General features: G+C 49.1%; 1 protein-coding gene across 6 annotated transcripts in view; it reads left to right on the forward strand.

The window, feature by feature from the left end:
• The window catches only part of SRGAP2 (SLIT-ROBO Rho GTPase activating protein 2), a 272,060-nt gene that overhangs the window by 99,565 nt on the left and 155,833 nt on the right, over positions 1–16,662 (forward strand). For all 6 annotated transcript variants that reach the window (XM_075529477.1, XM_075529462.1, XM_075529489.1 and 3 more), the window contains exon 3: positions 9,621–9,813. In XM_075529477.1, coding sequence (XP_075385592.1) covers positions 9,621–9,813 — 193 coding nt within the window. The remainder of the gene's footprint in view (positions 1–9,620; positions 9,814–16,662) is intronic.

The following is a 16,662-nucleotide window of genomic DNA, read 5'->3' on the forward strand; positions in this document are numbered from 1 at the left end:
AGTGGGTTAGGCCGGGGTTACTAATTGAGAGGGAGAGGTTGATGGTCAGAAGAGAGATGAGGCAGCCTGCTTCCATAAAGACGGACGGCCTCAGAAACGCTAAAGGGCAGTGCCACTCTGTGGCACGGGGGGGGGGGGGTGGTGGCTGAGTCAGAAGTGACTGGAGGCACTGGCGAGTTGGTTGATAGGGATTCCCTTGGGTGTTGACCTTCTTGGTGCTATTCTCTGCTTTTCTAGATTCTGTCTAGTATTGTGCACAGGTGATAGATTCCTCTTGGAGTGTGTTTGTGTCTGTTTTATTCACTGAGCGCAGAGAGCCTGTGTGGGTGACCCCAGCCTGCTTCTGCACCCTCTTGCTCCCGCCTTCTGTGTGAGCCCCTCTATCTCAGCTTCCTGAGCTGGACCTGCCTGCCTCTGCCCCCCTCCCCTGCTCAACTTACCATAGCCCCCTTCCCTCCTTACTCTGACTTTTTAAATCCTCAGCTCAAAGCCTCAAGACCAATTCAGATCCACTTGGTTTTATTGCCTCCCTTGCCACTGATTGTGGTCTGGGGCCATTCTTTTGACATGTAACGCACTCTATCTTAGACTGTTGAATATTTTTTCCTTTAGTCTCCCTCCTGTTCTCCCAGATTAGATCATAAACTCCTTCAGAGCAGTGGTGCATCATCCTGATGTTTGCACTGAGAAGATGTAAGATCAGTATTTGATGGGCTTATTGGTGGATGATTGCTGTCCTTGGGGCTTGACTTCCTGTTTGTGTCTAGCCATGAATCAGGAGGAGCATCAAGTTAGGTGGCATTTCCCACAGGAGCTGTTGGTGTCCCCGTTCCAAATACGTAGTTTGTAGTACAAATTAATTCTAGACTTTTGGACCTTGCAGCTTTTTGCTGCTGAAACAGCCCAGGCAAGGCCTAGAGGCTGAAATGATTCCTCTGGCATTTGATGTGGCCGCATGTTCATTCGTGAGCCTGGTGTCTTTGACTTGCTGTTGAGTCATTCACAAGAGCCAAGGCAGTCAGGCAGAGCTGCCACCCCCTCCCGTTCAAAAATGCCTGTGCCCATGGCTGTGGAGGTGATTTCCGCTCAGAAGGGCCCTCCCTGTGGGACAAAAGAGAACAGCCCCACGGGGTTCCCAAATCCGTATAGAGTGCGTAGTAGGTCATGGGCTCGAACAGCCGACCTTTGGATTGGCAGCAGCGCTTAACCACTGTGCCCCAGGGCTTGCCACCAGAGAGTCCGGATGATTGAAGCTTGCTGCACTGTCTCCCTCACATGCCCTCCCTCAGGGGCTCCAGGCAGCTCCTCTCTGGCCTCCCCTGCGGGGCTAGATAGGTCATGTGCTGCTGACTCTCCTTTGGGGACTCTAGGGCCATTTTCCCTCCCATCAGTCCCCTGGCTGGCTATACTTTGTCTCTAGCCCTGCTCGGGTTGTTTTTAGGTACTGCCTGGGGAGGTGGCCTTTCTTTTATAGCTTTGGGACAGTCTGCTGCATAGGACAGACAGCTTTGAAGGTGGCCAAGCTTGAAGTCCACTGGAGAGAACAGTTGTGAAAAACAAGCCGGGGAGCCCAGGACTCCTGTTGCCCCTTTCCCCCAGTCTCACAGGCAGCCAATGTGCATAGCACGCTCAAGAGCGGGTTCGTCCGGATGACTAGCTGCAGGGGCACAGCTGTACAGCATGCTTCCGAGCTGACAGTGAGTGTTAGCGTGTGCGGGGATTTTCCACTCCGGGAGCCCCCTCCTCCTCTCTTTGACCTCTCTGCCATTCGGCCGGGCGTGCTCGGTAGTGCTCGCTCCATCTCTTCATTTAGTAGCTCTGGAATATCCACCCAGCACGCCTCGTCCACACCGATCTGTCTTCATCTCTGGTTATGGTTTTTATCATGACAAACGGTCACCAGCTCCGTTTCTGCCCAAACTACTCGCTTGATAGTTTGCTGTCCCTTCCCAAGTGCCTTAGGTCATACCACGCCCGATACTAACATCATCCTCACTGCCCCACCGAGCTCCACACCCACACACATCCCCATCTCTTGGCTTACATTTATGTTGCCTTCTCCCAGAAAAGTCCCTCTTCCTGACGCTCTGCTCATCCTCAGAACCCGACTTCAGGCTTCCATTCCCACCACCACCACCTCCCTTCCCGCGCTCCTTGCCTTTTCCTTGTCCTCCACTCTGAGGGCTGGCTGTGAGGTCCTGTTCTCAGAACACACAGGGCACCGAGCAGCCAGGCCTCCTCTGGGAGAGTTGGCAACTTTCTTTGAGAAGCCTTCTCTTTAACCATACCGATCTTTACTGCTCTTCCCGAGTCCCCACACTTTTGACTTGTAGGATTTGTTCTTCATTTCCTTTACCTGTAGTACACAACAGCATATAAATATATTTATATAATACAGAATCGTCACTTTGTAATTATATACTGTAATAAAAATGTGTTATAGGTTTTGATGCCCTTCACACATTTCAAATTCCTTGAGAACAAGTATCATTGTACTTCTTGATATCCCAGAATCCCTCATGCCTCCCGTTGGGACTCTGTTTGTGAAGGAGCAAACACCCAAAGCACATAAACGGTGTTAAGCCAAAAGGGAATGAGTTGGCTGGTGTGACTCAGCAGCTGAGGGAGAGGACTGGCCTCTGGGGCCAGGACTTGATTCAGGGCTGAATTTACATTTCTTCAGCTCTAAGTTCTGCTTTCTCTGGGCCAGCTCCCTTCTCAAACAGGGTGTCTACTCATGGTGGCAGGGATTTTAGGTGCATCCTTCATTGTCCCCAACCAAGGCCTGGCCGTAGCACCCGTCACCATCTTTGGAGAGGGTAGGGCAGAGTCAGCATTACCCAAATCCTAAGTATGTGGAGCCAGGGAGAGGGAAACAGGATCTGCCATGGCCACATAATCTGGAAGCTAAATAATGATTAGTGTAAGTATTTCTGTGTTGTAGCCAGAAGGGTAACGTGAGGAGGAAAAGCCGCCTGTCAGTCAATCACGCTCGTTGTGGGAGAATATGTACTGTCTTCCAGTTTGCTACAGGTAGCAGGAAGCTTTCTCTTGACCCACTGCTACTCCCAGGTCAGTTGTAATGTGAGGCACTGAAAGATGGACGCATAGCCAAGTGGCTTAAAGGTGGTGTCTGTCTCCCTTCCCTACCCCCACAGCCCTCCTGCACACCACATTTGTGTTACTGTTTCATCTCGCTTGTTAACACTACCCTCCCGCTACCCTCCTAACTCTGAGGGAAGACTTTTGCCTTTGTATTCCCAGAGCAACTAGCAGATGTTTGTGGTTACATAAAAGAAAGAAAGAACGTGACTTTGGGGGTCCAGAGACTTGGGTTCCTGTCCTAGAGCTGTAATGGACTCTCGGTGATCTCACCTCATTCCTTTCCCATCTCTGGGTTTGATTTTTTCTCCTCAAGGATTTCCAAGGGCCCTCCCCCGGCCGCGACTTCTGGGTAGCAGGCAAACCAGAAGGGTCAAGGGCGAGAGTTGGCTGGGCCATCCGGCATTTTATTTCCTGGGGACCCGTTTTGAGAGGGGCCAATTACTGTTGTGATAAGAGATAAGGAGAGTAGGGCCCAGTGAAAGCCTCAATTGTATTCTTATGTAACACTCTCTGGAAAGGTACTCGGAATTTATATTCCTGACATGGCCAAGGTGACATCATGTGTTTTAAACGCAGGTGAGGCCGATTTTGTTGGAGAAGACTGGCAGCCAGGTCAGGTTCCCAGGTGGGGCAGCAGAGGCTGATCTCATGCACCGTGCTCTGTGAATAGAACCTGCCCGGGGTGGGCGCCACTCTTGCTCCCTCGGTGGTGTCCTCACTCCAAGGGAAAGGGAGGGATGGGCTTGTGTTACTCTTCTGAGAGATTACGTCTTTCTCCCAGCTTGACCTTCCACCCCACCCTCTCTTCAAAAATATGCGGTTCATAGTATGTTCCACGTGACTCATTCACTCACAGCCAGGGAGTTGATGCCCACTCACAGCGACCCTGTTGGACAGGGTAGGATGGCTCTTGTGAGTCTCTGAGACTGTCACTCTGTCACTTTTTATGGGAGCAGAAAAAAAGCCTTGTCTTTCGCCTGCTGAGCATGGTGGTGGTTTTGAACTGCTGACTTTGTGGATCACAGCCAAACTTGTAACCACTATGTGCCACCAGGAAAGAGATGAATGTTGAAAGAAGAAAGGGACTGATTTACACCCTGTGTTCTGCTGATTGACAAATTCCTCGGCAGTTTTCTGGAGGGAGGGCAGTTTTCAGAGGGCTCTGCCACCTGCTTGGGTGGCACCCAAGAGTCTGCGCCCTCGTTGGTGTGGCACGGCCCTGGTTTCCTGAAATGATTACTGTCCTAGAGAACTAAACTGCTATTCATTGCCATCCTTCTTGTGACTCTTCAGCATGCATCTGTCAAGGAAATGAGCTTCCTTCTAACCCACAGGACAGGTGGAGTTAGTATTTCATCCATGGCCAAGCCTGGACACAGTCAGCATTTCCCAGGGGAAACTGCTGGACGCGCCTGCTGATCCTGGATCTGAACTCATGCATAGAAACATTCCTTGCCAAGTTTTGATCTGACACCCTTCGGAAAGAATGATTGGCCAGTGGAGTTCAGTGTCACAGCCAAGCCTGCTGTCCAGAGGGTTTGCTTCCAAAGTTTGCTTTAGGAATATCCATGGCAGAGCTGAGGTTCCGCTTGTACAAGCAGAGAAGGGTGGGAGTGGGGGTGGGAAGACCTAAAGGTCTTCCTTGTTTTGGTGCTTAGTCTGTTGGTCCATTTTCCCCATAGCTGACAGGATGATGTTGTCTGCTATTGATGATCTTTTGTCTGCTATTGATGATTTTGAATCTTCTATTTTGGGGCTAATTGTTACTATGGCTTTCTCATAAGACATTCACAGCAAAGTGAGATAAGTGTTCTTTGCTCTCCGGCCTGATCCTTCCCTGTGAACCTCATCCCTGTCCCCTAGTACCGAGCCTGCCATGCACTAGGAGCTCTGTGAAGAGTTGCTGGTTCGATGGGTGTGTTGGGTTCCCGGGGAGGATACAGTATTTGGGGCATGTGCCACTCCAGAAAATTCATGATGGCCAGGTCAGATTACCCCCTAAGCAAGGTGAGCACAGGCTGACCAGTGCTTATTTAACTAATTGGTAGTGAACAGTTTCACATATTTCACCGAATCTGAGATTCTGCCTCTAGGTATGGCTGGCAGCTAGCTGTCCTCCTAACCTCAGAGCACCTTCCTACAGAACTAGGTTTGTCTGTGTTTATTTATGAATCTGTAGTGCACGGTTCCATGTGTTTCTTCCACAGGTAAGTAAGCCCATGCTTACCTTCCTTACTGGGTAATCTGCCCTAGATGGTGATCTTAGTACTTTAACTGTGTGGATGGTAACGAATGCTTTCATACCTTAGAGATGCAATGGCTTCTGGAAGTGAACTTGACTTCTCATGGAATTCTCGAGACTGAACCTATGGGCTCCCCATCCTTCCCATAGCTCTCAGGAACTGGAGCTGCAAAACGGTCTCACTGGTCTGGGGGACCACCATGTGGGTGGGGGTGTGCTCTGTGACTGTGTGTGCCCGGAGGGTGCACGTGCATGCTCGCCTAAATACCTGCGGGTTTTCTTCATCCAGCCCTTTCTTCTTTCTGCCCTTGTGGTTTGTTGGTAGGCCAGGGTGCAGAGGGCCTGCAGGCTGGGCACATGGCCCAGGCGTTCCTGCCCCTATGCGCATGGACAGAGGACTGGGGCTGGCATAGCCGTCTTCTTGGGAACCCTGGTTTGTCGTGGCACCAGCGGCAGCCTGAGGCAGCACACGTTCCTCCGGCAGGGCAGTGGGTCAGACTTAGAGTTGCAGGTTGGGGGGTGTGAGGGGGTGGCTAGATAGAATCACTCTTAAATGTCCACGTGGACGCTCTGAGGGTGGTAGCAAGGGAGTCTGGCCTTCAAGGTGAGCTGGGACTTGAGAGGATGCCCAGTGGCATCATAGCACAAGCAAACCGCAGTGGCAGGTGGTCTCGATTAGTGGAGACTTCCTTTCCTGGATCAGGGTGTGGGACTACTGCTTTCTTAGTTTACCCGCCCTCTGGCAGCCTCAGGATGTGCTCATAGGGTAAGATAAGAACTTCCTCCTGAGCTGCCTGGTAGAGTAGATCGAGGAAGCAAGGAAGGGACCCAGCTGGGCTATGGACTAGTTGAAACGGGCTTGCCTGTGAGTCACTGGCCAGTCGGAGCTTGACTGTCAGGGGCTGAATCTCACACACACACACACACACACACACACACACACACACACACACACACACAGCTGTAAGGTGAAGGGCTGTCCCAGTGGCGGGAGCCTTAGTCACTGTGAAATACCCAGAAATGCTGCCAGAACCTCCAAGTGGCAGTCCTTTTCTCTCACTGCCATCAACCCCTTTGAGACGCCCGACTGCAAACTCACTGCCATCGAGTCAGTGCTGACTCATAGACACCCTCTGTGGGTTCCCGACACGGTAACTGTTTACAGGAGTAGAAAGCCCAGTCTTTTTCTCTTGGAGCTGCTGGTGGTTTTGAACTGCTGACCATGCGGGTCACCGCCCAACCTGTAATCACTATACCGCCAGGGCTCCCAGGCAAGCTGTACTTCAGTTTCATTGAACTCTACATTTACCTTGTGGTACAACCTTTTGGCAAATCACCTGTCTGCCTTCAGCTTTCTTATCAGTGCTAGCAGGATCCTTGGAGGCCGTGCAGAGTATTTGTTAATTCACTAAGATGATGGATGTCAAAGGCGATGGGAGGCAGTGGGTAGACACTCGCTCCCTTTCCTTCAGTGGCCTGTGGTTGGGAGATGCCAGTGCTGGCGGCCCCACTCATCGTGGCAATCCGGAAAGTCAGAGCAGAAGCTGGAGCATGCTGGCTGGACATGCTTGGGGGTTTCTTCCACAATGTCCCAGACCCAGAGGCTTCCCATGAAGTACTTGTTCCTTTAACAGCACAGCCTGAGAGTGGCGCAGCTCTCGAACTTCACAGGCATCCTGGGAATTTGCCTAGACTTTTTTTTTTTGACCCAAGAGGCTAAGGTGGGTGGGTTTCACCCAGCGAGCCTCGTTGAGCTGTGTTTTCCTAGTGGTGAGATCATTGAGACTAAGTCTGAGGTGACTCCACTGCCATCCACATGCCCTTGCACGTCTGTTACCCACGGAGACCTAAGAGACCCTGTCAGCCTGCAGAGGCCCCGCTCTTCCATAGTGGACGAGTTCTGAGCATCTGACTGGCCTCTTGGCTTAGTCTGCCCACCCAGTGACGTCTACTGCCAGCCTTTCAGTAATAGAGGAGTGGGGGGGGGGTGGCGGGGGTGGCGGCAGATGCCTCTAGGAACAGTCTCATCCAGGGTGGATGCCTTTAAGAGACCCAGAAAGCCCTGGCAAGAATCAGACGCCTGATGTGACCTCTGAGGATCTGTGCCGCCCCCACCCCCAAGACTCTTGTAACCGGACTCTGAAAAGCGCAGAACAAGAGAGCTTTGCTGAGTGATGAGGCTTTTTGTGCGCAGCCTCCTGTTTGCTCTCAGCGACCCAGCCGTGCTCAGTTTCAGTTCAGGTGAGGTTACTGCGGGCTGGTTGGCGCTGTGCTTGGCAAGGGGAAGTGTGAGGATGAAGAAGGTGGGGACGGCATTTACAGGTCACTAAGGAGCCTGATGAGGCATATCACCCCTGTGAAGACTGGCAGTCCTGGAAAGCCACAGGGGCAGTTCTAGTCTGTCCCTGTAGGTCGCTTGGAGTCAGAATGGGCGCGATGGCACTGTGTTTGGTTTTTTAAGATCACCGAGGATCAGATTGAGGCCTGGGGTAACAGGAACACAAACACAGATGGGGCTGCATTATGAACCCCCAGTTACTCCAAGGTCAAGCTAAAGCCATCATCGACGCACCTTGGCTTTGTAGAAGGAGTGGTTGGCCAACCTTTGAACCCCCATAGCCCCATTCTGGAGTTGCTTCTGACTGAGCCCCATCTTAGATGAAGCCCCGGCCCCTCCATTCATTGTGTCGTGGAGAGCAGGGCGTGTCACTACAGCTGTGCCATCCGGATGCATTGGGAGCCTGCATAAGGAAAAACATAATAGAGGTGCTCATTTTCCCCAGGCTGGGAGCCATCGCCCCATCCTAACACACTTGGAACTGAGTGAGCGCAGGCGAATGGGGATGAAAGAAACGGCTCTATTCTGACTCCAGTGGGGGTTGGGACATCACTTCTGCAGGGTGCCCGCTGCCATCCTCTCTGAGCTGTAAAGAAGCCTGGCTTTGGCAAACTGCTTCTTGTACGTGCCAGGGCTGCCTGCGACACTCCAGTCTGACTGGAGTCTTGTGTCAGTAACAAACGCAGTATTGCTTCCGAGGCCAATCTGGTTGCCCGGTGAGCTGCAATGGCTGCAGTTCCAGAGGGAAGATGTTTGCTAGCTCTTGTTTCAAGACTCTGGCTTGCCTGAAACCTGACCGGCGAGAACACAGCTAGATAGGTTTCTAACTGAATCAGGGGAGGCTCGTGGTGACGCTGAAGCCACAGAGATTTGAGTGATAATTGCTGGTGAAAAATTTTTCCAGGACAGCCTTTAAAAAAATGAATTGAGTGGAGGGTTGACATTTCAGACCATCAACTGTGCATTCAACAGTTCAGACACCTCCCTCCAGACCCATAACCTGCCTTTTGCCAACTGGTTTATGTTCTAACCATAGGATGTAACTGCAAGTGATGGAATCAGAATCACAGTGACTACCTTGTTTGGCTAGAGGCTTGGAGCTCATTTCACTACCAACCGTGGGCAGGTTCTTCCCTACCTCAATTAGAGTATCCTGACCTCCACCCAACTTGGTGAAGATGCTGAAACCCTTTTGAAATGGCTACAAGCAGCACGGACTCCAAAGTCAGTCTGTTTGGGTTAGAATCCCAGCCCCATCACTAAATTGCTGTACTTTAAGACTCAAGTTTCGGCATCTTTAACAAAGGAATAAAAGTAGCACCTGCTTCTTTGGCTGTTTGGAGAGAATTAGTTTAGGCCAGTGACACACCAATAAATGGTAGCTCTGACAACTGAGCCTAGTGAGCAGTTTCTCTTAAATGATGCACCAGGCCCCTGGTTCACGATAGTCCTTATGGGTATGAAAATGTTCATAGAGTTTTTGGATGTACCCATCACCATAGTACCAGTTTAGGGTTTAGGCTGCTGCTGCTTCCTTTTTACCTCTTTATTGGGAATGGATGAAGGTTTACAGAGCAGATCATAATTTTCCATTCAACAGTCATACACACTTTGTTGTGTCTCATTCATTGTGATCCCCTTAATGTAATGTTACATAGCCCACTGCCTCATTGGGTTACCTGTCTCCATTCTTCCCCCTTGCCTAACTCCTCTGAACTTGTGTCTTTGGGTCCATGCTCTCCTGATGGCAAATGGTTGATGATGCTGAGACGTGCATACATTACCAGTGTTCTCGTTCCCCTTATTGTTTGGCATACTTAGGCTTTTATTAAAAGGGCTTTTGAGTTCCCCAGAGGGCTGAGCAGGACTAACTGGCATGTGTGGTGCTGGGTTTGGGATCTCCCTCTGAATGCCCTTCCTTGTTTTTTGCTGCAGAGATTCGCGCTCAGCTCACAGAGCAGATGAAATGCCTGGACCAGCAATGTGAGCTCCGGGTGCAGCTGTTGCAGGACCTCCAGGACTTCTTCCGAAAGAAGGCTGAGATCGAGATGGACTACTCTCGCAACCTAGAGAAGCTGGCCGAGCGCTTCCTGGCCAAGACACGCAGCACCAAGGACCAGCAATTCAAGTAGGGGCCTCTGTGGCTGTTCCTCTTCAAGGGTCTCGGGATCAGGGCTGGGTGGAGGGACCCATGGTGGACCACCTAGACCCAGAGGGATTCATGAGCCAGATAACCCAATGGCCTCCAATTGGCTGAACGTTGAAAACTTTCAAGGATTTCTTCTTTTCCAGGTCAATCTTACATGTAGTTCAACAACCTGGAAAGACCGGAGTCTCTACCTGTGTGCCAGGCATGCCAACTCATATAATCCCTATCACAACTCCATATGTTAGTTCCTGATATCATCCCCGATTCTCTGATGAGCAAACGAAGGCCCAATGTCACACATCTACCTAGTAAACATAAGAGCCGGCATTCAAAAACAGGCAGTCAGAGACACCAAACTGTCTTTAACTAAAAGAAATGAGTGGATCCCTGAACTAACTACAAGCTTTTCTCTTGTGAACTGTTTTGTCCTGTTCTTTGTGAGTGGTTTGTTTTTGTTGTTTTGTTGTCTGGTTGTATACTGTTGCTTTGTTTTCCTCTGTCTTGTTTTCGTGCATGTTAGTGTCTCCACAGGTCTGTCTGAATAGGACAGGCTGGATGAACTATCTGGAGGAAAAACAACGGGACCGACAGTTCCGGGGGGACTTGGAGTGGGGGGGTAGAAGGGGTAAGGAAGTGGTGTTAACAAACCCAGGGACAAGGGAAAAACATGGGACCCAAATGGTAGAGAAGGGGGAGTGGCAGGCCTGGTGGGAAATGATCAAGGGTAAGGTTGCTTAGAGAAGAGGTATACTCTAGCCCAGGTGGCGACGAGGCATGGTAGTAGGGCAGGAGGAAAGTCAAGGGAGGTGGAGGAAAGAGCTAGGAGTCAAAGAGCATTCATGGAGGTCTAGACAAAGACATGTACATGCAAATATATGTGGGAGGATGGGGAAATAGATCTATGTGTCTATATTTATAGGTCAAGTATTAAGATGGTGGAAGGACCTTGGGCCTCTACTCAAACACTCCCTCAATGCATGAATACCTTCTTTTATTAAATTGGAACTCTATGAAGCTCACTCTCCCAACACAACAGCTGGAGCCAAAGTGGGTGAACAAGTAAATGTGGTGAAGAAAGCTGATGGTGCCCAGCTATCAAAAGAGATAGTGACTGGGGTCTTAAAGGCTTGAAGATAAACAAGCGGCCATCTAGCTCAGAAGAAACAAAGTCCACATGGAAGAACACACCAGCCTGTGTGATCGAGTGGTCCCGAAGGGATCAGTTACCAGGCATCAAAGAACAAGAAATCATATCATTGACTGCACACCTCCATGATAGGATCGCTGAAGACAAATGGGTGCATAAGCAAATGTGGTGAAGAAAGCTGATGGTGCCCGGCTATCAAAAGAGATAGTGTCTGGGGTCTTAAGGGCTTGAGGGTGAACAAGTGGCCATCTAGCTCAGAAGCAAAAAAGCCCACATGGAAGAAGCACACCGGCAATCACGAGGTGCAATCACGAGGTGCCAAGGAACCAGGTATAAGGCATCATGCAAAAAAAAAAAGATATAAGTGTGTGTATGTATGTGTATATGTATATATGTATATGTATATATGTATATATATACCATATTAAATGAAGGGGGAAGTGCAGAGTGGAGACCCAAGGCCCAAGTGTCGGCCAATGGAGATCCCCTCATAGAGGGGTTTAGGAGAGGAGATGGGTTAATTAGGGTGCGAGGTAGTACCGATGAAGAACACAGCTTTCCCCCAGATCCTGGATGCTTCCTCCCCCCAACTACCGTGATCCGAATTCTACCTTGCAAGGCTGGATAGGACAGAGGCTGTACACTGGTACATATGAGGGCTGGAGGTACAGGGAATCCAGGGTGGATGATACCTTCAGGACCAGGGGTGTGAGGGACGATGCTGGGAGAGTGGAGGGTGAGTGGGTTGGAAAGGGGGAACTGATTACAAGGATCCACAAGTGACCTCTTCCCTGGGAGAGGGACAGCAGAGAAGGGTGGAAGGGAGACTCCGGATAGGGCAAGATATGACAAAATAACGATGTATAAATTACCAAGGACACATGAGGGAGGTGGGAAAGGGGAGGGAGGGGAAAAAAAAAAAAGAGGACCTGATGCAGGGGGTTAAGTGGAGAGCAAATGCCTTGAGAATGATTGGGGCAGGGAATGTATGGATGTGCTTTATACAATTGATGTATGTATATGTATGGATTGTGATAAGAGTTGTATGAGTCCCTAATAAAATGTAAAAAAAGAAAAGAGGAGAAAAAAATGATTAGGGCAAAGACTGTACAGATGTGCTTTATACAATTGATGTATGTATATGTATGAACTGTGATAAGAATTATATGAGCCCCAATAAATTGTTAAAAAAAAAAAAGAAGTGAGTGGTAGGATAGGCATACATTCCAAATTCCTGCCCAGGAAGTCACAAAGGCCCATTCCCTCTATATTTATAGCACTTTATGCCCCGGGGTCCCTCCCTATGTCCCCCTTCCCAGTGTCCTTGTTAAGATCATTGCTATGTTTCGCCCTGATGAAGTATTGCAGTGCTTACTTATATCATCCAGAGCAGAGGTTTTAATTCTGGCTTTCCATCAGAATCTTCTGGAGAACTTTTTACAAAGGCTGAATCCAAGGCCCAACTCCAGACCAGTAAAATCAGCATCTCTGGGCCTGGGGCTTGGGTTGTGCCTGCTGTAAAGCCTCCCTGGGTGATTCTATCGAATGGCCCTTTGCTTTTATGTTTTGACACTCCAGATGTGGTCTCCCAGGATTGGCAACCCCGGGGAGGTTAGAAGCATAAGTGTCCCAAACGCAAACCTGTAACAAGATCCCAGGGTGATTGGTGTGCATGCTGACATTTGGGAGTCACTTCTCTATTCACAAGGGTGCAGGCTTCTTGGCATGGTGTTGAAGTCCCTCTCCACCTGTCCAATCATATTTCCTGCTCCTGCTCCACTGTGCTTTCTAGTCATACTCCACCGCATCTGCCCATCCTGTCACTTGCACTCAGGAACCCGTTCTTTACAGCCCGATCTATGCTACTGTTCCCCCAAACTTCCCTGCTATGTCCAGAAGAATGTGTTCCCTCTTCTGAATTCTTCTAGCATTTTGCTTGCTCCTCTCTTCGAGCATCAGCACTGTCTACCTTGGGTTATCTTCCCTTAGTGGATCACATCGGCTTACCTGAGTTAGCTGCCCTTAGTGGACCACCTCATCTTATCTGAGTTATCCTCCAGTGCTTGGGTTAACATGTGGTAATGAGTTGATGCTTAATAAAATTTTTGAATGAGTAGGCAAATGAAAGCAGTTAAGAATTCCAAGTGAATTTCATTTTCCCTCTTTTATTGCCCTAATAATATGAGACACAAATGATCCTTTACATGCCAGCTTTGAGGAATGATTGAGGGGAACATAAGTCCCACTAGAAACCCAAATGAGAATTTCCTTAAGATGTTTTCTCCTTAGAATTTTTTACCTAAGAAATTCCTAGATAAGTCTGTTCTCTTTATGATAGATAATGCTGATATAATGCTATTATCGTGTGTTAAATGTGGACACAGGGGAGGAAAAATTCACCATAGAGAAGTGATTCCAAGTTGGACTAATTCTGTTAGTAAACTCGTCCTAAGTTGAAAATGGCATTTGATTTTTAGTCTAATGCCCTATTCTTGGTTTAAGAGCCATCTCTATTATACTTTGGAACACAAATGTGCTTATTTCTTAAAGTCATCTGAATTGCTCTGATTAAATCATAAATAAGGAATAGGGTATATTCTCAGAAAATGGAAGAACATGATTTTACTTCTGATAATCTTGGTCCTTAGCTCCTCTGAGCCCGCCCCCCCCCCATACTTGTACAAAGTATGGGAAGTTACAAGAGGCAATTTCATTGCTTGTATCCACAGGGATTCTCACATGGTGGGGAGGAAGTATTCGACTAAAGAAACAATTAGGAGATGAGGCCATAACGATCTCATTAAGATTATCATTGATATTAAGTAGAACACAGATGTGCTAAGAAGTCAGTGATACATCATCAAAGATCAAGAGTCTGGATTAGGAGAGTCCGTATGAAGCAAGTGGGACTGAGGTTAGACCAAGAAGGCAGTGTTTGTGTGAGTGGAGAACAGGAATGTTTGGCAGTGAGGGGTGTGAAGCAGTGAGGAATCCAGCGTCATTCAATGGAAGGTTCTTACATATTCTTCGGGCAAATATCCGTTGCCCATTCCTTGTAATCTTTTGGACCAGACATGTCCGCCTTGGGTGTAGAAGTAAATGAGCACTGTCTCTTCCGCATGGGCCGTGCAATAGAATGGAGAAACAGCCCTTAAACCACACAACTAGATACATAATTTAACGTTGGGCTGAGTGTCGTGAAAGGATGAGAACATAGGCGAGAGGGTCATCTCCACTCTGAGCTGCCACTTTGTGGCTGCTTTACGCCAACAGCTTCCTGTGCTCCTGAGCAGTGGTCTACTGCGACTTGCTGAGCCTTCCTTCCATACCTACTGGTGTTGGGCTTTAGCCTGGCTCCTGTGGAGCTCTGGGATCTGTCTTGTAGGCTACCAGCAAGAGCGCCATGTAAGGAAGATCCTGTGAGAAGGGCTTCTGAAGAGGTCTGAACAAAATGAAGGCACAGATATTTTCCTAAGCAGTGGGAAGGATGGTTAGATAAGAAGAATGGGTCCCCAAAGGATGTGTCTTTGGCAGCCAAGCAGGATCATTCAGATTTGATGCAGCCACCTGATAGTGAGAGAAATACAAGGAGACATCAAAACATTTGTGGGAAAATTCCATTATCTTCTAATTCTATTTTCCCACCAACTCTTTGAAGTCCCCTTGTAGGAGGGGGAAATGTGAATGGAGGAGGCATTTTTATGCCAGAAGAGGCCAGGGCGAATGCGTAGGGAGCAGCCCACGCATAACGTGATAGCGGAAAATGGAGGTATTCAAGAAACTGGACAGAACTGGGTAGCTGACTGAGGAAAGTGCTATTAGAATGGGCTGAGGTCCCTCGGGGCCTTTCAACAGTTGTACCCGCCATGATGGCAATGGAGATGGTGTCCCTTCTTGGGGGACGCTGGGCCATGGAGGCCTTCATGTATCCAGCTGGGGATGGACTGCCGAGGTGAGAACCCGAGTCTTCAGTAGCAAAATGATCAGGGAAGGTATAAAATGAAGTGAACTCAGAAGAAAAAAAAACATGAAGGGCTAAACCCAGGACCCAAGGTTTGAGATCGCTGGTGCTAAGGGGTAGGAGAAGGAAACGATGCCAGAAGAAGCGGAGAGTGATGGGGGAGCTGGAAAGAGGAACACAGGGAGAAAGAGCTCTCTGTTTTCAGTGCGGTTAACAGAGCAGGCTGTTGGGTAAGCTAGTGCCGTCTGGGGAACTACAAGAGTTACAGGTAGCGCGACCTGTACGTTACAGCAGTTTCTCTTTCACACCCACACAAGGCTTGTGGAGAGCTGCACAGATGACCAACCCCCAGCACTTTCAATTTGTCAGCGTGAAAGACAGGAAACTGCTGCTTTAACAGCTAAAGGCTGGCTGCCTCCGGGTCATGGGATGTGGGAGAGGGAGCCACGGGGGTCTTTAAAGAGGGAAGATGGTCAAAAGCTCAACAATTGCCATCCGGTCACCCTCCTGCATGGTTTTCCATGAGCTTGTACCCTCCTGCATAATTTACTCTGTGGAAGAAGAATGGTTAAAAGTCAGATTTATGTAGGGTCAGTGGGTTCCATTACTCTAAGTATATATGTGACTTTCTGAATTTTACCTCACCTGACACACTGTTAGCATTCTGTGGCTTCTCCTTAATTTTATTTTTTTTCTCCACCATCACACCCACTGCCTGCCTGCTAAGCCCAGTGAGCAGCTAGCTGGTGGAGATACAAGAGTCCATCCACTCGGCTGATGTGTTCAGCCTTGGTCTTTACTAATATGGCCACGTGGACTCTGCTTCTCGGCACATCAGCACTGGCACTTTCATTTGTCTATCGTCCACCCATTTCTGTGGAGGCAGATAAAGTGGCAGGGGCACACACTGCAGGACAGTGATAGCCGTGCGTGTGTACATGTGTGCGGAGGGAACTGGATTGGCACTTGGCAGGCAGTATCTACCACACACCGCCAGACCTACCTGGAAATATTGTGAACAACTGAAAAGTCTCCATTTGGGCACCATGCTGGAGCAACCCCATAAGGCAGGGTGGAACTGCCCTGTGAGTTTCCCAGACTTAACTCCTTATGGGAGTAGAAAGGCTCATCTTTGTCCCATGGGGTGCCTGGTAGTTTGCGAACTGCTGATCTTAGGGAGCGTAGCCCAGTACATAGCTACTCTGCCTCCAGGGCTCCTCACATTTCAGCACAGGAAAAGCTTCTTAGGCACATCTGTTGGGTTAGTATATCTAGGTCTGGCACCTGTTATAGACTGTCAAAAACAAGTCTTATACAGGCCAATGGTGGGTACTAATCTAGGCATTCGCCACCCAGCCCTGTGTCAGGCATGCAGGCTCCTTGTCCCTATTCCTTGTCTCACAGTTTTCCTGGTCTCTATGACTGAAAGTGACTCACTGCCACCACATCCCTGCTCTAGCCAATGGAAAGGCTACAGGGTGAGGGGAGGGTATGGGCCTTATTCTTTAAAGATACAGGCACATGCATCTATCTAACTCACATCCCACTGGCCAGAACTTAGTCACGTGGCTGTCAAGCCACGATAAGGACTGGGGACTATAGTTTTCTTGGGCGACCAGAAAGTAACATCTCTAGTAATATAGGAAAAACATATTGGGGACAAGTCACAGTCTCTGCCACAGTTTTGAAAACTGTGTAATGGAGCATGCGATAAGTTGAA

Source organism: Tenrec ecaudatus, chromosome 1 (assembly GCF_050624435.1).
Source record: "Tenrec ecaudatus isolate mTenEca1 chromosome 1, mTenEca1.hap1, whole genome shotgun sequence".
Classification (NCBI taxonomy): domain Eukaryota; kingdom Metazoa; phylum Chordata; class Mammalia; order Afrosoricida; family Tenrecidae; genus Tenrec; species Tenrec ecaudatus.